The 27,932-nt window shown below is 38.4% G+C and overlaps 2 protein-coding genes across 2 annotated transcripts; both read right to left on the bottom strand.

Moving 5' to 3' along the window:
• Positions 1-177: 177 nt before the first annotated feature.
• Positions 178-3,139, bottom strand: LOC308702171 (granzyme G-like; the record flags this gene model as incomplete). Its single annotated transcript, XM_081384838.1, has 6 exons — positions 178-232; positions 898-983; positions 1,060-1,317; positions 1,475-1,601; positions 2,791-2,941; positions 3,076-3,139. The coding sequence occupies 6 exons, from the start codon at positions 3,137-3,139 to the stop codon at positions 178-180; spliced, it is 741 nt and encodes a 246-aa protein (XP_081240964.1).
• A 4,556-nt stretch (positions 3,140-7,695) lies between these two features.
• On the bottom strand, positions 7,696-9,138 carry LOC308702170 (mast cell protease 1A-like; the record flags this gene model as incomplete). Its single annotated transcript, XM_081384837.1, has 5 exons — positions 7,696-7,848; positions 7,939-8,187; positions 8,579-8,714; positions 8,836-8,992; positions 9,075-9,138. The coding sequence occupies 5 exons, from the start codon at positions 9,136-9,138 to the stop codon at positions 7,696-7,698; spliced, it is 759 nt and encodes a 252-aa protein (XP_081240963.1).
• Between the last annotated feature and the right edge of the window lie 18,794 nt (positions 9,139-27,932).

Genomic DNA, 27,932 nt, shown 5'->3' with positions numbered 1-27,932 from the left:
GCGTTAAAAAATAAACATGAATTTAAGCTACTTTAGTTTTGTACACATTGTCATGTTAATTATAATCAGATGCATTTTGTTGTATTCACCACAATATTATCATTGATTTTTGTTTGAGACTGGCACTTTTGATTAATTTTGAAATAGGGCAGGGGCTCGAGCACCCAAGGTCTTTGGTCAGTCGGCCTTTACTGTCCAGGGTGCTAAACTCTGGAACTCCTTGTCTACCGAGCTGAAACAGGACTTAGATCTGGGGGCTTATAAAAATGAACTAAAGCGTATTTTAAAACGAGATCAAGTGTGCAATCATTTTTAGTCTGCGCTCAAATGCACATTCTTTATGTAATGTCAGAATTAAGTAATGTTACTGTAAATGTAAATTAATTTTTTGTACTTTCTGTATGTATGTGAAAAGCCCATCTAGGGACGGACATTGCAAATTAGCCTTGGCTATAAATGTTGTTGTGTGGTTCAGGTCTATTGTTCACACATGTCCCTATTAAATAAAATTAAATAAATAAATAAATAAATAAATAAAGATTTGAATTATACACGTCATCCTTCAGCTGCCTTTTGTTCAGATTATTGGTTCAAAATAGCAACGTAAGCTTCCAGGCTTATACAGTACTCAAGTAAATGTACTTTGTTACTGTCCACCTCTGGTCGTACTTGCTAATCTGTAGTCCCTTGTGCCCCACATGTAATGGTTGTGAAAATGAAGACACTTTGACTGATTGATGCTTACAATGTGATACTTTTAATGATAAAACTTGTGTTTTTGGAGGAATTCAGGAAAAACTTTTCCTTTTTTATTTTCAATAAAGTGACTTAACATTTCTCATGTTTTTATGTATCCATGGAAGAAATGGTGAAATCTTAGTATACACATTAGGATACTTGGGTAAATTACATTGACGATGGTCACCGAAAGATGTGTCACCAACTGCAGTGTTTCCACAAACCAAAGGACCTCCTGAATCCCCCTGTTAAGAAACACAGATCAACACGTCACTAAAATGTCATATCACAATTAAAACTCACTTGAAAATGATTACATACTTTGCAGGATCCACCGTGGCCATATGCACACATCATCCGTGAGTCTGAGTATTTCCGTTTTTTCCCCCATATTTTTTTACATTTTGCGTTATCCATTATCTTCACATTGGCCTCCATTAGACGATCACTCGCTGGACCGTTCATTGCCAGACGTCCCCAGCCCGCAACACTACAATCAGGATCTTTTTTATCGATGGATTCTTTCTTTGGTAATGATATCCAATCTACATGTTTGCTTGGTTTGAGTTTTCTCTCTAGCTGAAATTCAAAAGCAGATTTAACAATCTTTCATAAGATTAAACCACAGTTTAGTATGTTTTCTCAGTTAGAAGTCCTGAATGTGAATTTTTATTTATTTATTTATTTAATTGTTTGATTATGTTTTTCTGCAACTGGAACAAGTGTAGATATTTACCTGCAAAAGCATAATGTCATTCTTAATGTCCTGATGCTTGATGTAGGACTTTACTCCGACGCGGACTGAACCCTCATTCTCATTTTTTAGGTTATGTGCACCAACCACAGCTGTCAGTATTTCATTTCTTTTGAAAGAAAGTAGTATTATTTCTCACAGTTTTATGCATTCTTTTATTAAAAAATATTGAGCATACTGGTTTGATAACAAAAGTCTGTAAACTATTATACTACTGTCATTTCATATAAAAAGAAAACTTCACTGTAGCGTCTGGACGAAATCACGATGACTTATTCATTCTAAGATTCAGAAAGCTTTTAACCTATTGGACTCATTCATGTAAATCACAAAAAATCTTTCCATTTAACTCATAATATAAGTCATTCCAAAATGTATATGATATATTCCTGTGCGTATGTTTCCCACCTCATATTACTTCTGTATCTTCCAGACATATCTTTCTTGGTGCCGAATTAAACCTCTCGGTTTGCCTTAGCTATATATACATACCGGCGACGCGCTCTCTGGAAGAACTGAAAGAACACTTCAAACTCCCAGACCCAGCGAAGATCATCACAAACACACATGCATTCTTGCTCAGCACCAGAGATCCATGCCAGTATTATTTCTATCGAGATTTAGATGCGTTTAAGATTGTTAAGGTGATCTGATTCTTTGCTGATCTCAAAGGTTAACTGTTTGTGATATATGCCATTCTGTGATCTGCTCGCTCTCTTTACTTTTCATTATTCTGTTTATATGTATTCTTTGTTTAAGTATAGTCTTATGTATATGTGGTTTCATTTATTAAAACCCATTATTCGCTTGATTGCCTCTGACTCCTGCTCACCTAACAAAGTCTCTTAAATGTGAGACCTTAAGCTACAAGCTTTTATATTGTTGAGTACTTTATAGTAATCTAATAGAACAGGAAAGTTAGTCTTCATGAGTTTTATTGAGAGTTGATAAGAAGCATAATCTTCCTTGAGAGTTGATAAGAAGATCATACTGTCGGTTCGGTGGACGAACAGATTATTCGATGTGAAATTAATTCTGTTTAAGGTTATTCTGAAAATGTATCTATTCTAGCCTATCTGAATATTAATGATTGATTATAATTTGTTGTAATTAATTATCCATATATATAGATACAAATACATGGGCTATGTATCCCTTTTTTGGGCGATTTAAAATATGTAGGTAATAATTGATCATAACCAGTATGATTAATTATTAATTACATATTGCCTTTTTGAGCTAATTCGCTACAATAAATAATCAATCATAATTCCATTCAGACTAAACAAAAGTCTTACTTCTTTCGGCAATGTGCAGCAGTCAAGACAAACTGATCAGAAATGAGGAATCCACCACAGATATGTTTCTTGTCCACCTGAAGAGAAACCATGTAAGGTCTGGAGTGGGGTTTGGCTTCTGTGCCGTTCACTATACCCACATTCACATGAGCTCAGAGAGAGAGAGAGAGAGAGAGAGAGAGAGAGAGATATTATTCACCAGACAAGGAACATGAGGCATCAGCAAAAGAGACCATACTAACATTGAATTAGGGATGAATCAAAATTAAGTTCAGTTAGTCTCACCAGTGAAGGTCAGGTGTGGCAGCAGAGAGGCCAGCAGGAGCAGAGAGATGATGATGATGGTCATGATGAAGAAGACGATCAGTGAGCTCTCACGATAAAACACAGTATAAATATAAGGGTGGGTGGAGACATTGAGCTGCCCACAAGTCTTTTTTTTTCTCGAGTTTGATGAGTAAATATTGTTCTTGTTAATCTTTTTGATCGCATTTTCAGGTCATCGAGGGTTTGGCCGAGATCTAGAAGTGCTTAGCAGGTCAGCATACATCTTGTTACTTGAATATTTTACAATTCATAACCTTAAATATCAGTATAAATTGATGGAAAACCACCACAATAACCCAGGTGGTGAGGAAAGAGAGGGAGATAGAGACTATGACTATATTATCAGACTATGATGACTTCTGCTTCTGAGAACAATGGAAATGTAAAAGGCTCCATTTAGAAGTCAGATGTTGACCTCTGGTGTTGAGTTGAGGGAATTGCAGAGGTAGATGAGGTAGGATGGATGGCATTAGGTGACTTGTACCAAATAATATTCAGTTGAAATTGAATAAACAATTTATACACTTCAGCTTTGTAAGATCGGAAACTTTGTAAACAGAACGAAAGACTCAGAGGTGAAAAAAGACACCCAAAGCCTGTTCCTCATTCCTTTTAAATGCAATGTCTAAATTGTGTTTTTAATTGTTAAGGTGCAGACACATTTAACATTATTCAGTGAATTTTTGCTGGCGAAATCCGAACCTTTCAAGAGGAATTGATACAATCGAGAATTCTGCTTAAACGAAAACAGAAAGCTGCTTGGTTTGAAAGTGACTTGTGTGAGCTGTACTACAGTACATATGATAGATAATAGACAATGGACCTTTTTGTCTGAAAAATTTCTCTGATGTGTCCTTTAAACTGTAACCATTTTCACATACAGTGACCCAAAAGCGGACACTTACCCTACACTTAAAAATGCATGGATGTCTTTACATTATATTACAAAATATCAAACCCAGCAGCATTTATTTGTAAAAATTAACTAAGAGGTGTTAGATAAGGTGATAATACTATGTAAATATATATATATATATATATGTTTTGGACATATGTTTTCTCGTTTTGAAATATTACCACAGAAAGCCATCATTGCAAATGCTACTTGGTGTGATATTTTGCCTCTAATGCAATCCTGTTCCTGGAGATGTTCATCTGCAATTTCCACTTTACTTTTCCTCCCAAAACTGCTTCCATCATCATCAAGTCTTTGAATTGCGACACCAACTGCAACTTTGTTGCACACCAAAGGACCTCCAGAATCACCCTGAGAAGTGAAGAAAGTTACAGGCTGTGAATAAAATTGAACTGCTACACTATTTATGATGTCTCCAGAATATACTTTGTAACTGAAAAAAATCCTCCATGACCCCCTGCGCAGACCACCCTTGATGTCCTTATCTTTCTTTGGTATGGAGATCCATTTTAAAGAGACCTTTACATGTAGCTACAGCAAGTAATTCAATCCTTAATGCTGAGAAATATCATAGTGAATATAAACTGAATGATAAACTTAATTGTATTGATAAATAATTTTACTTTGTAGAATAACCTGACTACTACATAGATATGCTACTATGACTGCATAAGACTGCAGTTGTACTCCAGTTCTACGATTAGATATTTTAGGCTTTGCTCAGACAAAACTCTTATTTTTGGCAAATCTGTATCTTCTGTATCTTCTTCAAATCTTTTTTTGTAATTTGAACCCCTCAAAAAACATACAAATTCCATTTCTCTGCAAAATTGTAGCTACACCAGATATGAGTCATAAGTTTCTGAATGAATGCATTCCATCCCTTGCAAAATGAACATTCAGTCCTATAAATCAGATTGGAAACCGAATTGGATTTGTGAACAATGTGAACAATAGGGGATTAGGACATTCAGGATATGTTTATCTTCCTCAATTTTTTTATTACATGGTTAAGAACACAATAGTTTTCTTGCAGTTTTCCCTGAAAACTCTATCTCAGTCATTTACCTGAAGTAGTGTGATGTCATGTAGCAGACTTAGACTCATACCCAGGGTTGATGTGATAGAACTTGACATTCATGTGGCTAGAACCAGTGTGATCATGAACCACAACTGTCCACTCCTCACCTACTGTATGTCAAGATGAGGAAGAAAAAAAAGTTTTGCATTTTAGGGCTCATCTTTAAAGGGGACATATCATGAAAATCTGACTTTTTCTGTTTTTAAGTGCTATAATCGGGTCCCCAGTGCATCTACCATCCCAGAAAAAGTGAAAAGTGTCAACCCAGTAACTTTGTTTTGGTAAGCTCGCAGTGCAAGCTTGTAAAGAAATAAGCCGAACAGATTTCGCTCCCCTTCTAACATAGGAAGGGGATCTTATTATAATATTAACGCCCCTTATTCTGCACGTTTCCACTCACAGCGCCGCCATTTGGTTTTCGCAAGCGCCAACAGTGTAACCAGTTCTAATGCAATGGCAAAAGTTCGAGCAAAGCATGCAAACTGTTCTGTAGTTGGCTGCACTATTCTGTCGTTTGGGCACATAACACTATTTGATCAAAAAATGTCACAGCTGTTTTATAAAGACCTAAAGGAACTGTGTCAACTTGTGTAAAAGTTAAACATGACATTGATAAGATGAATCGATGTAACTACACAACATCTACAAATATGTATCAACTAACCATACAGAAACGTCCAGGTGCGTCTAAAAGTTGCAACCTCTTCCTGAGTCTCTCCATAGGCTTCACTCTGCTACTGGTGGTTATTTCTGAGATTTTGGATGAGTGAAATTCGCGTTTGTTATTGCTGGAGTATCCGAAGCTCGTGTAAAGGTAAAGGACCGGCCGTCTTCTTTATGGAGGCGGGAAAAGCAGCTCATTTGCATTTAAAGGGCCACATGTAGTCTCCCTGAAAAGGGGAACATAGAAATATTAAAATACAGACAGACACTTGTTGCGTTTCCCTCAATCTCTGTATTATGAGTGCACAAAATTACCATAAAATGCATAACAACTTGCATATAACAATATTGCATTCTCAAGTGACCCATATTTTATTTCATCTTTATTTATTGCATCTTCAATTTGGCAAGTATAACTTTGCCAAAAATAACTTTTGTAGGAATATTTTACAAAGTTCTTTATTTTACAACTCAAATCCTGGAGACTTTTCCAGGACTGTTTTTATATTTATATTATCATACATATTTTGACCTGTCTAAATTTATTATATTTTTTTACAAAATAAAATATTATTTGATGTTTTTTTTTTAGTTAAAGGCACAATATGTAACTTTTTTGGTTTAAAAAATAGCAAAAATCACTATATCTATGTTATATATATATTTTTTAGTTGTGTACGTACATTATCCTGACTGTTTCAAACAACTTTCAAACCAGGAGGAATTTGTAATTTAATTCGAAGACACGTCCCGTTTCTTTATTTCCGTTTTGTCGCCGTCAATGGCGTCATATCCGCGTTGTCCCTGGTTTCCGCCCGTGCTGCCATAGCAACCAGAGCCGTCTGATAGTAACCAAAACGACAGACATGGACAAATGTGTAGTTTGCAATGTCTATTTGCACGCTGTTGTTGTTGTTTCATTCAAACATTATGGACCATGGCAAGCAGACTTTGGATAAAAAAGGAGAACTAAAACGAGAATCAATATCAGTGTTTTCGAGATGCCGAGAGCTCCCATAGACAGTATATAAATGAGAGCTCCACGTCCGAGACTTCGACCGCTCCTACATGTACTTTATTAAACAGGTGCGCACATTTACATAAAACTAATCAATGTTATATAGTTCAACAATGATAAAATGTCAGAATATGATCTGTATGTTTTTCTAATGTTGATCTAGCTTACTGCTAGTCTCATACAGACAGACTAACACATACATTTCAACACACTCAAATGCAGTTTATTGTGCTAGTGTAATGTTAGACCAAGTGAAAAAGCGCTGCGTTACCTCACAAGTTTAATTTGTCTAATAGACTGACCTGTGAGTAGTAATTTTGCGTGTAGTTCGGTAGAATGAAATGTCCGTATTCCTTTTATATCCACGGGACTCGCGTCGAGTGTGGAGCTGATAGCTGTCTCTTAGCAATCCCGAACTGCTTCATATCACAGTCATGATAAAAGCATCGATGTATTCTGTCATCCATAAACATTATTAGATCGGTCAGCTTGACGTTGACGACAAGATCCATAATTCTTAGGAAATGTTGCGTCATCAATCAACGCCTTTGTTATTGTAAATAGGTTAGCGACCCCTAGTGGCGAAAAATTCTGTCCGTTTAAAGCAGCACAGTTTATGACATCATTCCTGTTTTGAAATATGTTTTTTTTTATTACTGTCATTTTTAGCAACAGTTTGGGGGATTTCTGTCTTTCCCCATTCACTAAAATATGAGTCTGACTACAGGAATGACTGGAAAGTGAGGGCGTTGCCTAAATAATATATGGTTGTGACAATGAGAACACTGACCATAATTGATGCTTGCCATGTGATACATTTATTGAAAGAAGGTTTATGGAAGAAGAAGAAGAATAAAATAAATCTTCCTTTTTTTATTTTACATGTAGACACTTAACATTTCATTTGTTCATTGATCCATTGATCCATTGAAGATATGGTGAAATCTTAGTATACATATTAGGATGTTCAGGATAATCACAGTGATCAGGGTTACTGAAAGATGTGACACCAACTGCAGTGTTTCCACAAACCAAAGGACCTCCTGAATCCCCCTGTTAAGAATCACAGATCAACACGTCACTAGTGAAACCAGTCTGTACATTACCATAAAGTCTGTGAATATACACATATTTTATACATACGGTGCAGGATCCACCATTGCCGTTTGCACAGATCATCTGTGAGGGAAGGAACTCACGTCCCCATTTGCGCTCACAGTCTGTCTGAGGTTTTGTAGTTATGTATGCCTCCATTAGAATATTACTCTGTGGACCATCTCTCGTGGCTCCCCAACCGGCAACATTACAGAGAATACCTGCTTCCACATCTTCTCCTTCCTTTGGTAATGGTATCTTTCTAACATTGTTGTTAAGTTCTACTTTTTTCTCTAGCTGTAATTCAAAAATACAACAATTTTAATAAACAGTCTTTTTATAAGACTGAAGTTCATTGGATTATACTGTTGTTTTGAGGTTAGTACAGAGCCATAAAAGCCAAGTCAAGTTTTTTTGCCTCTTCATTTTCTGCTAAGTATAACAACAAAAATGCTTCAATGATTTTTCAGGTTTTCTCCCATTTTTGCGATATTATTGTTTCTATACAGATCAATTAATTAATAATACAGGGAACAGAGTCAAAGAGACACCTGGCCATTTACATAGAAATTATTTAAATCTCTTCAGTAATATTTAAAGCAATAAATTGCAATAGAGATGAAAACTGTGTCTACTGCTTCCCGACCAGATATTATTTTGAACAACTAAATGTATTACAGGTTGTTACCCTCAAAAGCATGATGTCATTCTGAATAGGACTGGGTGTATAGCCTGGATGTGGGATGTAGGACTTCACTCTAATGACATCCGAACTCTTGCTGAACCTTAAGTCATGAGCACCGACCACAACCAGAATCTCATATCTGTATAAAAAGCGTATTGGAAATGTTAATTTATGTAATACAATACACTGTATGGTTAAACTGCAGTCATTATCAGTCAGTTTTAACTCAACATTTCTGTTCACACTAAACAAGCTCTTACCCGTTCCTGCACTGTGCAGCAGTCAAGACAAACTCCTCGGAAATGAGGAATCCACCGCAGATATGTTCCCTTTTCCCATATGTCTGAAGAGAAACCATGTAAGGTTTGGAGTGGGATTTGGCTTCTGTGCCATCCACTATACCCACATTCACATGAGCTGAGAGAGAGAGACTTATTCAGCACATACAAATTAAAGTCTTAGAAATGATAATAATATGCTGTTATATAATCAATCTCACCAGTGAAGGTCAGGTGTGGCAGCAGAGAGGCCAGCAGGAGCAGAGAGATGATGATGATGGTCATGATGAAGACGACGATTGAGCTGAGCTCTCACTGGATAAACATGGTATAAATGTACTTTAAAGGTGGGTGGAGCTGAAGGTAAATCACTTTTTTTAAATATGTTTTGTAGTATGAGCAACACAATAAGAAAGTGGTGTTCTTGTAAATCCTTGCGGTTTCACTGAAGCCACAGATGGTTTGGATGATAAGAATTAAGAATGTAAGCATACATTTTGAATATTTTACAGATCGTAACTGTATATATCATTAACCTATATAAATGTAAGTTTACAAACATATTTGAACTACAAAATGTGCTTTGTACCTTTTAACATAGCAAACATAACATAGGTGTAAAGCAGAAGGCAATAAGAAAATGCAAAGTTGAAAAAAATTGGCTTTCATGAACCACAGCAAACACTTAACATGTACAGGTATAAACACTGGTCAGCCTCAACATTAAAACTACCTGCCTAATATTGTCTAGTTCCCCTTGTGACATTAACAGCAGATCCTTTAACTCCTCCTTAAGTGGGGTCTCCATGATTGATCAGTTTTGATGGTCCTGCACTTCCCATACATTCTAAATTGGATTGAGATCTGAGGATTTTGGAGGCCAGGGCAACACCTTGAACTCTTGATGTTCCTCAAACCACTCCTGATAAATTTTTGCAGTATGGCATGGTGAAAGAGGCCACTGCCATCAGGGAACACTATTGCCATGAGGGGTGTATGTGGACCACAACAATCTTTAGATAGTGGTACATATCAAAGTAAAATTGCCCAGAGCATATACTGCCTCTGCCATCTCTTCTTCAGATAAATGATGCGCGCGCACACACACACACACACACACACACACACACACGCACACACACACGCACGCACGCACGCACGCACACACGCACGCACGCACGCACGCACGCACGCACACACACACACACACACACACACACACACACGCACACCTGGCCATCCACCTGATCAAAACAAAACAATTCATTAGACCAGGCCAGCCTCTTCCATTGCACCATAGACCAGTTCTGATGCTGACATGACCGTTGTCATATTTAGGTTTGTCAAAGCGTGTTTAGGTGAATTGCAGAAATATTTATATCCAAACGATGTGATACCAACTGCAGTTTTTCCACAAACCAAAGGACCTCCTGAATCAAACTAGATTTACACGTCACTAAAGTGCCATACTGTATCAGTTAAAACTCAGATCATAAATTAACATAATCAAAGTGTGTGAATCATTTTTTGTTTGTACAAAGCAGGATCCACCATGGCCACATACACATCATCTGTGAGACTGAGTAGAACCTTCCCCATTTATAGCTACTTTCTGTTTTGTTTCAAATTATTGATCAATCACAACATACCTTGTTCTGTCAGTCAACTTATACAAGTCAAACAGACACTCTCAAAACTGATGATGATGATGATGATGGTCATGATGAAGACTACATTACGTGGGTTTTCATGGTAAAAGACTGTATACATGTACTGTAAAAGTGGGTGACTGTCACTGAGTTGCCACTGAGTTGCATTTTTTTCTTCTTGCAGTATATAAGCAACACATTGATGAAAAGATACTGTTCCTGTTAATCCTTCCAGTCAGACTAAAGATGGTTTAGAAGATAAGAATCAAGCATATATGCCCCTTAAAAATTATTTATTCAAGTATGCTATTTGTATACTTTTCTTAAACTAAAAATGAGAAAGTATACATTCAGTCTAAATTTTATGTAGGCCTACTTCTCAGGAATATACTCAAAATTACTCATAAGTATAAAGTCATAAGTATATAAGTAAACTTGACTTTTATACTGACAGAAAAGTCTAAGTATATTGTACTAGTACTCTTTTGATCGAGATATACTTAAAATATTCCAAGTAAACATTGCTTGTAGGTGTGTTTACTCTTTAGATTTAGCGCAAATACTCAACTCGTGAGTCATCATGATATATTAAATACAGTGTATTGCGCAGAATCTGCGCATATCTTACTTATTTTTTGTAAGGAGCATTTTAGTATTTACAGTTTAGTATATTACCAAGATCTATCATTTTGATGCAGGATATTCAAGGACAACCCAATGCAGAGAGAGATTTCTCCTTAGAACTTGGTTGTCATAATGGCTTAAAGACATTCTGCTATAAGTCTTAATCTGCTAATTCAATTAAAACATTTTTAAAAACTTGCTTAATTGCTAAAATGCTTGATTCTGATTGATCAACATTCTAAGCTGTTGTTTTTTCTTCTTCTATAACAGCATGGCTAAAGTCATTTCAGCCAAGTCTTGACGCATTAAAGTTCCATGTCAGTTCGCCAAATGATTTCATTTATTCACAAGAGCTTTGCAGCCTACCACAACAAAAGAATCAAAAACAGCAAAAGGCACTGATAAAGAAAAGAAACATGACTAACTATTACAATTTTTAAATGAATTGACATTTTATCTATAAACAGCACAATCTCTTTCTCCTGCACCCTCCCCAACCCACATGCACACGTAGTCACAGAAACTTGTTATCAGCACTGCCCGCAATATTTTATCGATTAGTTCTGGTACTGAAAATCGACATGGTATTTCTCAGTAAAAAGGAGATAACATCACTGTTAGAACAAACCGCACAAATTCAGACATGCCAATCTCTCTCTCGCTCTCTCTCTCTCATGACTTCATGTCAGTGGCTCTATTCTTCATAGATATATTTCTGAAATTACATTTTGACATTAGCAATGGGAGATTGGGACAGAACGCGTTCTACTCGAGTCCAGATCATTTTAAGGACAAAAACCTGAACCTATCTTAAAATAAAACACTGAAACATGCCTTGAAGTGTGGTAAATATGGTATAAGCAGAATAACTGACTGGAATAATATATGAAAAATGCATTGCTTTGTGTACGTATTACCACACAGCCTATAATATTTTTTGTATTTTAACTTTGTATTTTAGCTAAAAAAAAAAAAAAAATAATAATAATATATATATATATATATATATATATATATATATATATATATATATATATATATATATATATATATATAATCTATGCTTTGTGCTAAGGAATCTCAATTTACCATAGTTATTTCAGTTTGGGAAATTTCTGTCTTTGCCCTTTTAGTGTTTGAATGAGCCGTAGGCCTAGTTGCTAATGTGAAATGACTTAAGTGCCCACCAATATTGTAATTATATACTGTATGTCAAGTCAAGTCAAGTCACCTTTATTTATATAGCCCTTTTTACAATACAGATTGTATCAAAGCAGCTTCACAGTGATAACATGAAAATAATACAACAAAGTTTGTTTCTAGAAGAAAATTGTGTCATCATCCACCTTAAGTAAGTCAGATCAATAATATTGTTGAATATTAAATGTCCCCAACTAAGCAAGGTAATAGCCAAGGCAACAGTGGCAAGGAACCAAAACTCCATCAGGAGACAGAATGGAGAAAAAAACCTGGAGAACCCAGACTCAGTCAGGGGCCAGTTCTCATCTAGCCAATGAACGAACAGTGTATGATTATGATCCAGGCAGCATTACAGGTCAGAAATCAGATTGGTCGTGTCAATGAGGCCTTCACAGGGCTGATGAGGCTGGAACTACAGGGATGTGTCATGGATGGGTCCAGGTGCAGGTCCACCATCTGATCTGGATACGGCCAGGGTCCAGCTGACTTCAGTAAACAGGGAGGGGCTGGTTGACACTTTAGGACTGCGTTGTCATCATGTCCAGGTGCAGGTCCTTCATCGGATCTGGAAACAGCCTGGATCCGGCAGACTGCGGTAAACCACTGATAAACAGAGAGACTAATATTAGCGTAGATGCCATCCTTATTATGATGTAACAAATACATCAGGATTTATGGGGAGTGTTCCCGGTTCCAGATGACCTAAACTATGCAGCCTAACATTGAATTATAAAAGTCTATAATGTGTTATGTGTATGCTAGGTCAAAGATATATTTTTTAGTCTAGATTTGAACTGACAGAGTGTGTCTGCTTTCCGGATAATGTTAGGAAGATTGTTCCAAAGTTTTGGTGATAAATAGGAAAAGGATCTACCGCCTGCAGTCGATTTCGATATTCTAGGTATTATCAACTGGCCGGAATTTTGAGATCGCAATAGACGCGAAGGACTATAATGCGTTAAGAGCTCGCTCAAGTACTGTGGCGCTAAACCATTTAGTGCTTTGTAAGTAATCAGCAATATTTTAAAATGTATACAATGTTTAATAGGGAGCAATGCAGTGTTGACAGAATGGGGCTAATATGGTCATACTTCCTGGTTCTGGTAAGAGCTTGAGCTGCTGCATTTTGGACCAGGTGTAGTTTGTTTATTAAGCGTGCAGGGCAACCACCCATAATAGCATTACAATAATCTAGCCTTGATGTCATGAACGCATGGACTAATTGTTCTGCATTTTTCATTTACAGCATATGACATAATTTAGATATATTTTAAGATGAAAGAATGCGGTTTTACAGATGCTAGATACGTGACTTTTAAATGAAAGATTGGTATCAAAGAGCACACCCAGGTTCCTAACCGACGACAAAGGTTTGATAGAGCAGCCATCAAGTGTTAAACAGTATTCTAGATTATTATGTGAGGAAATTTTTTGTCCAATAATTAGAATATATCTGTTTTTTTTTTCACAATTAAGTAGTAGGTAGTTGCTAGTCATCCAGTTTTTTATATCAGCTATGCATTCCGTTAATTTTGTAAATTGGTAAGTTTCGACAGGGTGTGAAGAAATATAGAGCTTGTTATCATCAGCATAACAGAGAAAACTAATTCCATGCTTCCTAATGATATCTCCCAAGGGTAGCATGTACAGAGTGAACAGCAACGGTCCTAGTACTGAGCCTTGTGGTACACCATACTGAACTTGTGATCTATAAGACATCTCTTCATTTAGTGCTACAAACTGATAACGGTCAGATAAGTATGATTTAAACCATGCTAATTAGGGATGCACCGATTGGGAAATTCTGGGCCGATACCGATACCGATGTTTAACATAACAACTTGGCCGATGGCCGATGCCGATGCCGATGTTTTTTCTTTTTGTTATTTATTCCTTCTTTTGTGCCACTGAAACATACAAGTCTTTCGGCTCTTGATCACACTATCCTAGAATGAGCACAAATTCAATCAGACCAAGCAATTTATGAAACAAAAAAAACCTTTAATGTCACTTTCTGGTTGACAGTTATAACCTTATTTATAAGTTCTTTTTCAGTTGTTATGAGGAGCAATATGAGAGAGAAATTTGGTAATCATTGTCTGACCCAACAAAAAAAACATTATAATATTCATTTTATTTTTCGTGTTCGCATTTATGAGGGAAAAAACACGGGTGAATGTTCATATTAAATTTTAAGCACGCGCTCTTCTGCGAGAGAGAGAGCCCCGACCGCGCGCGCGCTCTCACTCACTATTCAGAGCGGTCAAGCTTCCCCGTACTTTTTGACAAGCGTCCTTGACAGGGAGGCCAGAGCTTCTTTGCAGCTCAAGTCGGCGGCGGTGTGTACAGTTAACGCTCTATCTGTTGACGGCGCTGAGGGAAAAGCTCCCGCCACTGGAAGAAGCGGTCGCCGCCCATTTGTGTCCTCCTGCGCACCCATCAAAGCCGTGCAGAACGTCTTCAGCACTCGCGGATCGTGCATACTCCGCCGCTTCTTCTGCTACACACCATGGTCGTTCTTTTCTCGAGAAAAGGAGTTTTCTCATAGAAAAATAAATAAATAAATGCGTCATTGTACCCAGCACTTCTGAAAATGCACTTCCGAATGCGTCTCTGTCCCCAGCATATCAAACCAAACTGACGCCCATGTGACATCGGCGAATGTCATTTTTATTTCCCGATGGCCGATGGCAGTTAACGAGGCAAATATCGGCCGTTACCGATGTTCAGCCGATGCATCGGTGCATCCCTAATGCTAATGCAATTCCACTAATGCCAACATAATTTTCAAGTCTATTTAAAAGAATGTTGTGGTCGATACTGTCAAATGCAGCACTAAGATCGAGTAACACTAAAGCCCCTTTCACACAGAGATTCCGGAAAATACACGGATAAAGTGACCCGGGATTTGACCCGGGTTCGTTGGATTTTGGTTCATTCACACTGCCAGTGATTTTCCGGAATCAGATACGCAACCCGTAAAAATCCTGTAAAGACACATGACATCGATGTGACTTGTAATGTCTCAGCAGCGTCTTAAGTTTGCTTATGAGCTGCGATTTCTCTCTCGAGAAACCACGCTTGTGCATTTTTTTATCTGATTCGATCATAAAATTACGCATTACATACTGTTTCACAGCTGGCGTACGATCCCGGCTTCAGCGTCATCATTACGGCACGGCATTATTACGGCTTTTGTTCACACAGCGCATGTTCCAGGACTGAACACGGCAATGTTACTAGGTCCCCAACCCGGCATCAATCCCAGGTCGATTTGCGTTCACACAGAAGGCACTCTGGCAATTTGCCGGCCATTTCCCGGGTTCAAAGCAATCGGATGATAAGAGCAAATCATTTGTAACTTTAATGAGAGCAGTCTCAGTACTATGGTACGGTCTAAATCCTGATTGAAAACCCTCGCAGATATTATTTCTTTCTAAAAAGGAACATAGTTGTGAAGATACTGCCTTTTCTAGTATCTTTGACTAGTATCAAAAATGTTTGGTACGTATCCTAATGACAAAGATGAATTAATGATATTAAGAAGAGGATCTATGACCTCTGGAGGCATCTCTTTCAGTAGCTTAGTCGGTATAGGGTCTAACATACATTTTGTTGATTTAGATGATTTAAAGAGTTTAGCAAATTCTTCCTCTCTTATAGCAATGAATTAATCGAATTTTTCCTTAGGGAGACTACAATGCACTGCCTGATGCGATACTGTAGTAGACGGTTACATAGTAATAATTTTCTCCCTGATATTATCAATCTTACAAGTGAAGTAGTTTATAAAGTCATTACTGCTGTGCTGCTTGGAAACTTCTGAGCTTGAAGCTTTCTTTTTCGTTAGTTTAGCCACTGTTTCAAATAAATACCTAGGGTTTTGTTTATTTTCTTCTAATAGGGTTGAAAAATAAGCAGATCTAGCAGCTTTTAAGGCCTCTCTATATGCAATCGAGCTCTCTTTCCATGAAATGCGAAATACCTCTAGTTTTGTTTTCTTCCAGTTGCGCTCCATTTTTCTAGCTGCTATAGGGCCAGAGTGTGCTTATCTACATGTATATTAAAATCACCAACAATTAGGACTTTATCTGCAGCCAGTACTAACTCTGTATGATGGCCTGATTGCCTGTATACAGTAGCCAGTACAAATCTCAAACGTAATTATCATTTACACTATATATTTTTATATTAAGCACCAACACTTCAAAAAGAATTACATTTAAAACTACTTCTTAGTAATTCTGAAAACATTACTATAAATTACAGCAACACCTCCCCCTTTGCCTTTCAGACGAGGTTCATGTTTATAGCAGTAATCTTACGGGGTGGACTCATTTAAAGTAATGTAATCGTTTGGTTTTAGCCAGGTTTCTGTCAAACACAGCACATCTAGGTTATAGTCTGTAATCATATCATTAACAATAAGTGCTTTTGAAGTAAGGGATGAAATATTTAGCAACCCAAGCTTTATCATTTGCTCATTTGTATTATATCTGTTTTTTTTATTTGTTGAACATCAGTTAAAATTTTACCCTTAGATGGGTTTGGAAGTTTTTTGTATATCCTAATTCGGGCAACAGACACAGTCTCTTATATGATGATATCTATGTGAAAGAGGCTCTATGTGATGGGATTTATCTGACCTTGGTGACGTGAGACAGCTGGCAGACGGTCGGTTTAGCCAGTCTGTCTGCTTCCTGACCTGAGCCCCAATTCATGTTTGAGCTCTAAGACTATGTTCCATATTACTAGAGAGAAGAGCAGCACCATCCCAGGAGGGATGAATGCCATCTCTTTTCATATGTGTAACAAATCGACTGTAGATGAACCTAAGTGCAGCTTTATTTAAATCCAAAACATTAACAAAATACAAACTAAACAAAGACTTGACCTCCTAAATTTAAACATGAAGAGAAATTCACCTAGCAGTAACACAAATAATACCCAACAATAGGTAATGGAAACTATTTATACAAAAAGACTAATGACTTAAAGGGATAGTTCACTTTAACCCTCTGGAGTCTGAGCGGTTTTCTGGGCCCTGGAGGTGTTCTGACATGCTCTGACATTTGTGCTTTTTTCAGTTATTTATAAACATGTTAATGGCAAAGGTGTAAATTCACTCTATATAGCACAAAGAGGGCTACCAAAATATGTGATCACCATTCATGTATATTTTTTTATTTTTAAGAGAATAATGCTTATGCGTGGTTATTGAAAAAATTAAAAATTAAAGTTGCTGAAAGAAGACCTCAAAACTCATAATAAATATGCATGAATAAGACTTTTGAGAAATGGATGTTCTTCCTTCGAGTTCTGGCTTCAAAATTATGTGAAAATAGTCTTGCTTTATCGTTCAGATAAAACCATACATTGATTTAAATTGATGTAAAACAGGTTTTGCTTGGAAAGCCATTATGCGAGTGGGCGTGAACGAGGAGTGGTTTACACCTTGGAATACAAAATGTCCCACCCATTATGCATAATGACTCTGCATAATTAGCCATTCATTCAGGTGTGACTCTGACTGACTGAGCCACAATGCAAGGACAAAAAATTAGAAGAAGACTTATATTGACCATTTAAGATTTTGCTTACATCTATCTTGTAAATATGTTTTGCTATTTTATTAAAAAGGTCACAATTACAACAATAATTAAAATTTCAACAATATTTCAAGTGTACTCTTTCTTTGTAAAAAAAAAAAAAAAAGATTATAGGCCTACATTTTAGGCCTATCTATGTATTCATTAGTTTGAATATAGCCAAAATTGGAACAGCTAACATCTTAGTTGATGACTTTATTTTATATATATATAAAAATTGCTAAACAAAAGCTTATTTGATATATATATTCAGTATATTCTACAGTAAAAACTGTACTCAAATCTAGTCAACAAAAGGTTGTCTTTCATATTTCGCCTGACTGTAACGTTGTTTTTATGAAATATTAGGGCATATAAATGTTAATTTGCAGTTTAATACGTATTGCTTATACAAATAGCCTACATTTTATTTCAACATATTTCAGTCGATTTTTACTCATCTCAGTATAGTAATACAGTTTGCTAAAACATCATCATTCATTCACACACGCGATTTAAATTTAAACTGTCTTTTTGCGAGCTGTGGTAAACAGCGCGCATCTCTGCCGTTCATTCATCAAAAACAGAAACCCGATTCACGTGAGAAGAAAAAAAAACTTACAGTATTCCTCAGCTCGCTCCTCGATATACCCGCACTTCTGAGGTACTTTTTTCATCAAAAGCTTATGTGGCAGTATATTCTACAGTAAAAACTGTACTCAAATCTAGTCAACAAAATGTTGTCTTTCATATTTCGCCTGACTGTAACGTTGTTTTTATGAAATAGGCCTATTAGGGCATATACAATTGCAGTTTAATACGTATTGCTTATACAAATAGCCTACATTTTATTTCAACATATTTCAGTCGATTTTTACTCATAGTAATACAGTTTGCTAAAACATCCTCATTCATTCACACACGCGATTTAAATTTAAACTGTCTTTTTGCGAGCTGTGGTAAACAGCGCGCATCTCTGCCGTTCATTCATCAAAAACAGAAACCCGATTCACGTGAGAAGAAAAAAAAACTTACAGTATTCCTCAGCTCGCTCCTCGATATACCTGCACTTCTGAGGTACTTTTTTCATCAAAAGCTTATGTGGCAGTATATTCTACAGTAAAAACTGTACTCAAATCTAGTCAACAAAATGTTGTCTTTCATATTTCGCCTGACTGTAACGTTGTTTTTATGAAATAGGCCTATTAGGGCATATACAATTGCAGTTTAATACGTATTGCTTATACAAATAGCCTACATTTTATTTCAACATATTTCAGTCGATTTTTACTCATAGTAATACAGTTTGCTAAAACATCCTCATTCATTCACACACGCGATTTAAATTTAAACTGTCTTTTTGCGAGCTGTGGTAACAGCGCGCATCTCTGCCGTTCATTCATCATAAACAGAAACCCGATTCACGTGAGAAGAAAAAAAATCTTACAGTATTCCTCAGCTCGCTCCTCGATATACCCGCACTTCTGAGGTACTTTTTTCATTATTGTTATTGCTCACAGCGCTGCGAGACGGTGTTAAAGTAATGATCTGAATAAACTGATATGTGGGCGTTCACAGGTTTGCTTGGATTGCCTCATTCATTTGCGTTTGAATAGTGCGCGCTCTCCGTAGGCGGAGTCACATTACATTTGAATTAGCTCTAATGAGGTCGACTGGAATCGCTCTCTTTTAATACAGATTTCACAACATGAGAATATTTGTTTTTTATATAAATTACTTCATTTAAGAGAAGATAATTCAAGCTTCATGCCTGTATGTCTGTTTGTCTGTTTGACTGAGTATTCGCTGAGTTATTGTTCATTTTCGGACGCGTTTCAGAATGGACGACACTGGCAGATAGAAGGCAGAACTCGCATCACGTTTATTTTTCTTTATTTGGCAAAAAGCACAACACTTTGTTTTTATTGTGAGTATACACAAAAATAATACACATTTAACAGAATCGATTGATGTACAAAACAAGCCTAAAAGATAAAAATTAATATTTTTATTTTATTATTTTTTTGCACTCATACGGAAAAAAACGAGCCTATCGCGCCGGCGCGATAGCCGACCTCAGGGGGTTAAAATGAAAATTCTGTCATCATATACTCACCCTCATGTTGTTTCAATCCTTTATGAATTTCTTTCTTCTGCTGAACAGAAAGGAAGATATTTAGAAGAATATCAGTAACCAGACAGACCAGCCCGTTCTCATCCTAGGGCGTCATATATTTACGCTTTTGACATTTTGTCTACATCGAACGCACATGGCACCCTTTAGCGTCAATATGAGACGCAGATAGAAATGGGCCAGAAGGCGCCTCTTGGCGGTCTAACTCTAACCCTACACCAGACCTAAACCTACCCATAACCGAACAAAGCTCTGTGCGTGTCATATTGACGCTAAAGGGTGCCATGTGCGTTCGATGTCGACGAAATGTCAAAACCGTCAGTATATGACGCCCAAGGATGAGAATGCGTTGGACAGACCAGACCAGAGTTTCTGGTCCCATTGACTTCCATATATGTTTTTTTTTCCTACTATGGAAGTCAATGGGACCAGAAACTGTCTGGTTTTCTACATATATTTAAAAAATGTAGCATATAGTCTCATGGAGGCACTTGGCTTTTTTTCTGTATGTTAGAAATTAATTGAGTCCCTTCCATTATTTCTTACAGCAAGAAAATGCAATAGAAATTAAAATGTCAACTCTTGTTTCCTGATCAGAAACCATTCGAACAACTAAAAAGTATTACAGGTTGTTGTTACCCTCAAAAGCATGATTTCATTCTGATTACGATTAAATAAATAGTTTGGGTGCGGGATACTTCACACTGATGCGATCTGAACTCTGGCTGTTCCTTAAGTCATGAGCACCAACAACAACCGTCAGAATCTCAAATCTGTTGAAAGAGAAAGTCATGATGGTCATTTATGTCATTTAAGGTTGCACTGCTGTCGTGTCAATCAAAAGTTGTTAAATTACTTCATGTATGATGTAAAAGGAGCTTGAATGTATGATGTAAAAGCTTGAAGCCACCAAACACATCCTCTTCCTATTTTCTCTTGCATGTTGAGCATGTAGTTGCATGCAGTTATTACAGTTAACCTATAGATTACTTAAATTATAGGTTAACCTTGCCTCATAATGCTGTGTGTATGCCATTCAAAAAAGAGAGTGGCAACTGACAACTAACCAATGCATGTGAAGAAGTACCCAGACTGACCTCTGGTTGTGAGTTTAAGGAATTGCAGCAGTTGATTGCAGCGTTTATTTCACATTCAGTTGTTTCACATTCAAAGGTTTCGACGATGTTCAACAATGAACCACTCATTCTATTTGATTTTATTTTGTTTTTCACCCGTCTAAAAAATTCTTTACCAACAGTTTTAAAGATTTCTGTTCCCAATTTAAGTACATATGAAATTTAGAGAGTTGTCCAGATGCCACCATGTGACCTGATGTAAAATGACTTTAGACATGTGCCCCCATGTAATATTATAATTAAAAATGGTTGTGGACACATCAACTGGTTGATGTAATACTTTTATTGAAAGATTAATGGAATAATTCCCTTTTTATTTTTCCATGAAGTTACTAAACATTTCTAATTATTTGGTGGATCCATGGAAAATATGCAGAAATTTTAGTGTACACGCTATATAGTTCCATGTCACGAATGATGTGACACCAACTGCAGAGTCTCCAAAAAACCAAAGGACCTCATGAACATGAACCTGAATTCAGAACTGATAAATACATAACATCAACTGCTCAAAGATGACTCTATAGTGAGAGATGGATATCTGACATCAGAGAGACACACAGCAGTATTCTGAGTGCAGGACTCACACACAACACTGTGGGGGTTCTCTGGTTACACACACAGAATCCCCATGATTTTGCCAAATGAAATGAATAGTGGAATAAAGTCATTATTTTTGTTTGTTTTTGCGCAAAAAAAGTATTCTCGTCGCTTGATATACTTAAGATTAAGCCACTGTAGTCACTTGGACTATATTAACAATCTCTTTAATAACTTTTCTGGGCCAGAAAGTTTCGGTCACCTAGCAGCCTATGGAGGAGTGATCCAGCACTCAGATTTCATCAAAAATATCTTAATTTATGTTCCGAAGATGAACGAAGGTCTTACGCGGTTGGAACAACACGAGGGTGAGTAATTACTGACAGAATTTTCATTTTTGGGTGAACTAACCTTTAAGAAACACAGATCAACACGTCACTAAAATGTCATATCACAATTAAAACTCACTTGATAATGATTACATACTTTGCAGGATCCACCGTGACCATATGCACACATCATCTGTGACTCTGAGTATTTCCGTTTTCTTTTCCATTTTTTTTTTCCATTTTGCGTTATCCACTTCATCTTCACATTGGCCTCCATTAGACGATCACTCCTTGGACAGTTCATTGCCAGACGTCCCCAGTCCGCAACACTACAATCAGGATCGATGGAATCTTTCTTTGGTAATGATATCCAATTTACATGTTTGCTTGGTTTGAGTTTTCTCTCTAGCTGTAATTCAAAAGCATTCATTATTAATGAACAGATTTAATAATCTTCCATATGATTAAACCACAGTTTAGTATATTGTTTTCTCAGTTAATGTACAGAAGTCCTGAAGGTGATTTATTTTATTTTTTTTATGTTTTTCTGCAACTGGAACAAGTGTAGATATTTACCTGCAAAAGCATAATGTCATTAATGTCCTGATGCTTGATGTAGGACTTTACTCCGACGCGGTCTGAACCCTCACTCTCATTTTTTAGGTTATGTGCACCCACCACAGCTGTCAGTATTTCATTTCTTTTGAAAGAAAGTAGTATTATTTCTCACAGTTGTATGCATTCTTTTATAAAAGCATATTGAGCATACTGAACAAAAGTCTGTATATACTACTGTCATTTTATATAAAAAAAAACTGAAATAAATCACAATGTCTTATTCATTCTAAGCTTCAAAAAGCTTTTAACCTATTGGACTCCATGTTAATCACAGGCCAAATCAAACTGCCCCATTGTCACATTAGTGGCATGGCAGAGGTTAAACAGAAACACCTCCAAACTCCATTGTGAGCTTCAATATGATCTTTATCAACTCAACTCCCCTCCCACAGCAGTCACTGAGGCCAGGTTGCATGGATAGACCTCTGAGAGATGCACCAATATACATACACAAACATTCTTTCCATTTAACTCATAAGTCATTGCAAAATGTATATGATATATTCCTGTGTGTATGTATGTTTCCCACCTCATATTACTTCTGTATCTTCCAGACATATCTTTCTTGGTGCCGAGATATATATATATATATATATATATATATATATATATATATATATATATATATATATATATATATATATATATATATATATATATATTATATACACAGTGGGGAGAACAAGTATTTGATACACTGCCGATTTTGCAGGTTTTCCTACTAACAAAGCTTTTAGAGGTCTGTAATTTTTATCATAGGTACACTTTAACTGTAAGAGACGGAATCTAAAACAAAAATCCAGGAAATCATATACACAGTGGGGAGAACAAGTATTTGATACACTGCCGATTTTGCAGGTTTTCCTACTAACAAAGCTTTTAGAGGTCTGTAATTTTTATCATAGGTACACTTTAACTGTAAGAGACGGAATCTAAAACAAAAATCCAGGAAATCACATTGTATGATTTTTAAGTAATTATTTTTGCATTTTATTGCATGACATAAGTATTTGATCACCTACCAACCAGTAAGAATTCTGGCTCTCAAAGGCTGTTAGTTTTTCTTTAAGAAGCCCTCCTGTTCTCCACTCATTACCTGTATTAACTGCACCTGTTTGAACTCGTTACCTGTATAAAAATCAAAGCCATCTAATCTTGCAGCCAGTGTCTTATTTAAGGGCCAGGTCTCCGAGCCATAAAGCAGGATGGAGAGTACTGCTGAGTTGTAAATCCGGATCTTCGTCTTGCGTGAGATGGTCTGGTGCCGCCAGAGTGGTTTCCAGAGAGACTGCAGGGCTGACGCAGCCAGGGCTCTTCTGCGGGTAATCTCTGGTTTTAGGTCCCCGTTGTCTGTCACTATGGATCCCAAATACAAAAAGTTCTTGACAGGCTCTACAATGTTATTGCCAAGCCGCAGGGAAGGTGGATGCGGTCCATCACCGGCATACATGAACTTGGTTTTCGTCCAGCTCACCTGGAGGCCAAGCTTCTCAGCCTCTTCACTGTATATGCCCAGAGCGTCTCTCAGCTGGCTGTAGGACGTGCTGAGCAGGATGGTGTCGTCAGCGTACTCCAAGTCAGTCAGGTGGTAACTGCCGAAGTTCACTCCGGGGACCCGCTCACAAACCCTGGACATCAGATGGTCAATGATGCAGTTGAAGAGGTCAGGAGCAGCCACGCAGCCCTGGCGAACGCCACTGGAGATGGGAAACCAGTCTGAGTCTCTGCCGTTGATACGGACACAGCTCCGAGCGTTGCTATAAAGCAGCTTGAACAGGGCAACGATCTTGGGTGGTGCTCCAAGGGCATGTAGGATGCTCCACAGTGAAGTATGGCAGACGGTGTCAAAGGCAGCCTTAAGATCTATGAACCCGATATAAAGATGGCGATCTTTACGGAATTCATAGGTCTTCTCTATCAGCAAGCGAACGGCGGAGATTTGGTCTGTTGTGGAGCGATTAGGCATGAAGCCAACCTGCTGGGGACGGCGACTGCTTCTGATGGCTGGGAGAGCACGGGTGAGCAAGATCCTGGTAAAGAGCTTGCCGGGGATGGAGAGAAGGGTAATGCCTCTGTGGTTGCCGCAGACTAGCCTGTCACCCTTACGTTTCCAGAAGGGCAAGATGACTCCTCTGGTCCAGTCGCTGGGAATCCTCTCTGTCTCCCACACCTCATTGAATATGTGGGTAAGCCACTCGACGATGCTTTCACCGCCTGATTTTAGCATCTCAGTGGTTATTGCACAGATGCCGGGGGCTTTCCTGTTGTTAAGTTTTTCCAGAGCGGCTCTGACTTCCTCAGGTGTGACAGGGTCTGTACTGCAGACAACACTAGGGGCTGCAGCGTTAGCGGCCGATGAGATGGCGGGATCAGCCGGGGAGGTACCGTGCTGCAGAAGGAGGCTGAAGTGCTCTTTCCAGCGTTCGAGGCAGTTTGCTTCAGTTGCTATAAGGTTGCCATCAGAATCTTTCACCAGGGCTGTCTTGATGCGTGGGCCATTACGGGCTTGGCGCAGCAGACTGAAGACACGACTCATGTTGTTGTTATTGGCCGCGGACTCTAGGTGTTTAGCTTCTGCTTGCCAGAACTTCTCCCTATCCTCGGCTATAGCCACATTGCGCTGGCGGTTCAGTCGCTGATACTCCGTCAGATCACCTCGGAGCCGGGCCTCACGCCGCTGGTCAATGATGTTGAGTGTCCTCTCCGATATCCAAGGCTTTTTCGGGGAAGGTCGAAAGCATCCAAAGACATTGTGAGCTGACTGGATGACACTTTCCTTGAAGGTCTGCCAGTCGTTCACCTTGTCGGTAGCCAGGCTATCAAAGGTGCGGCGGATGGCGCAACTGAAGTATGTGGCGATGTTTGGATCACTGAGTAAGGAGGAGTCCAGGCGAGGCTTAGTCTTGGTGAGCTGGTTGGCTCGCAGCTTTAACTTAAGCTGGGCCACCAGCAGGCGATGGTCTGTGTTGCCCAGCTCTGCTCCTCGGTACACACGGCAGTTGGTGACAAACGGCTTCCAGCGTCGAGAAATGAGGATATGGTCCAGCGCTTTCCTGGTTCTGCCATCTGGGCTGTACCATGTCCATTGATGGATAAGCTTCCGGGGAAACCAGGTATCAGCAACGCAGAGGTTGTTGTGGTGGCAGAGAAGGAGAAGGAGAAGGCGGTTTCCGTTGTCGTTTGTGGACCTGTCAGCAAAGGTTGTGCCGACAGGTGAGCCTGTGGACCGATCACTGCTGGACAGAGTGGCGTTGGCATCAGTGAGGATGATGATGATGTCGTGTGGTGAGGCTTGGCCAACAGCCTGATGGAGTTGGTCAAAGAAGACATCCTTCGCATCCTCATCAGCGACATCGGTGGGGGCATAAGCAACGATTACTGTCATCTTGCCGTGTTGGTGGAGAAAGCGGGCCGACAGTAATCTGTCGCTCAGGGGTGTCCAGCTGATGAGGGACTTGCGGAGGGCCTTTGGGATGGCAAGAGCCACACCATAAAGGCCTGTCCGTCTCTCAGGGCCACTCCAGAAGTAGCAATGGTCGCCTGCTGTTGTTTCGCCATTGCCGTGCCATCGGACTTCACAGAGCCCTGCCAAGGAGATGTTATAGCGACAGAGCTCTCGGGACAGCAGGGTGGCAGCTCCGGGGCGAAGGAGTGTCTGGACATTCCATGTGGCGACTCGGATCCTGCGACGAAGGTTGATACGTACTCGTTGGTCGGGGGCAGGCTGGGGTCCGTTACCGTGTTGGGAAGTCCGGCTTCTTTCTCTGATCGGTTTCGTAACAAAAGAGTTTCTCCTGGGTGGGTTGTTAGCCCTCCGCAGGATAGTCGGTTGGTGGGGCTGCCACCTCACAGCGTACCGACATGCTGGGGTCTTTGTTTGTCTGGAACCTACCCTGGAGACCGGCCCGCCTAGGGTGACCCTACCAGGAGCAAGCTCCCGACGGTATCGCTCTCCAGGGTCACTGGAACGCGCAAGCCCCCTCGCCACATCAAGGCCAGATCCGAGAGAGGGTATTATAATATTACCGCCCCTTATTCTGCACGTTTCCACCCACGGCGCCGCCATTTGGTTTTCCCAAGCGACAACAGTGTAACCAATTATAACGCAATGGCAAAAGTTCGAGCAAAGCATGCAAACTGTTCTGTCGTTGGCTGCATAGACGAGCACATAACACTATTTGATGAAAAAAATGTTACAGCTGTTTATAAAGACCTCAGGGAACTGTGTCAACTTGTGTAAAAGTTAAACATGATGTTACATGCAAGTCGATAATGAATCAATGTAACTACACAACAACTGCATGCATGTATCCACTAACCATTCAGAAACGTCCAGGTGCGTCTAAAAGTTGCAACCTCTTCCTGAGTCTATCCATAATAGGCTTCACTCTACTACTGGTGGTTATTTCTGCGATTTTGGATGAGTGAAATTTGTTATTGCCATAGTATCCGAAGCTCGTGTAAAGGATCGGCCATCTTCTGTATAGAGGCGGGAAAAGCAGCTCATTTGCATTTAAAGGGCCACATGTAGTCTCCCTGAAAAGGGGTAGAAAAATTAAAATACAGACAGACACTTGTTGCGTTTCCATCAATCTCTGTATTATGAGTGCACAAAATTACCATAAAATGCATAACAACTTGCATATAACAATATTGCATTCTCAAGTGACCCATATTGTATTTACTGTTAAAACATATAAGGACATGAGCATCAATTGGTATAAAACACTATATCCATGAATAAATAAAGTATAAAATAAAGAAAATGCAAATCATATTACTTATAAATCAGAATTTATTTAATACTTTATATGTAGTGCATATTAATCTCAAAACATTTTAGTTGTCACAATATAATACCACTTTAAAAGTCATCCATTTTATGTGATAACTGCACTGCAGGCCTTCACACTTGAACATGGACGGTTCAGCACGTGACCCATTAACACTCACTCATGTACGATAGAAACTCAAATAAACATAAAACGGTGTTAGAAGATAATAATATTACAGCCAAACTCATCTTAGCATAATAACACTGTATTTTCATTATACGAATTGCTAGAAACACATAAAACTTAATGTTCTAACAATACAGTGCATTGATACGTGCTGATGGTAGCATAGCACTGAAACTATTCACGTTCGCCATGTGTGACAATCTCATCTCTTTTTCCACAATAGCCTACGGGTATATAACAATTATAACATCCTATATACAGAAACTCATATTAACATTAAATATTCTGATATTTAAGGGG

This window comes from Scardinius erythrophthalmus (genome assembly GCF_964197995.2).
Source record: "Scardinius erythrophthalmus genome assembly, chromosome: 14".
In the NCBI taxonomy this organism is placed as follows: domain Eukaryota; kingdom Metazoa; phylum Chordata; class Actinopteri; order Cypriniformes; family Leuciscidae; genus Scardinius; species Scardinius erythrophthalmus.
The sequence above is the reverse complement of the archived record's forward strand: the minus strand, read 5'-3'. Positions and strand labels throughout refer to the sequence as shown.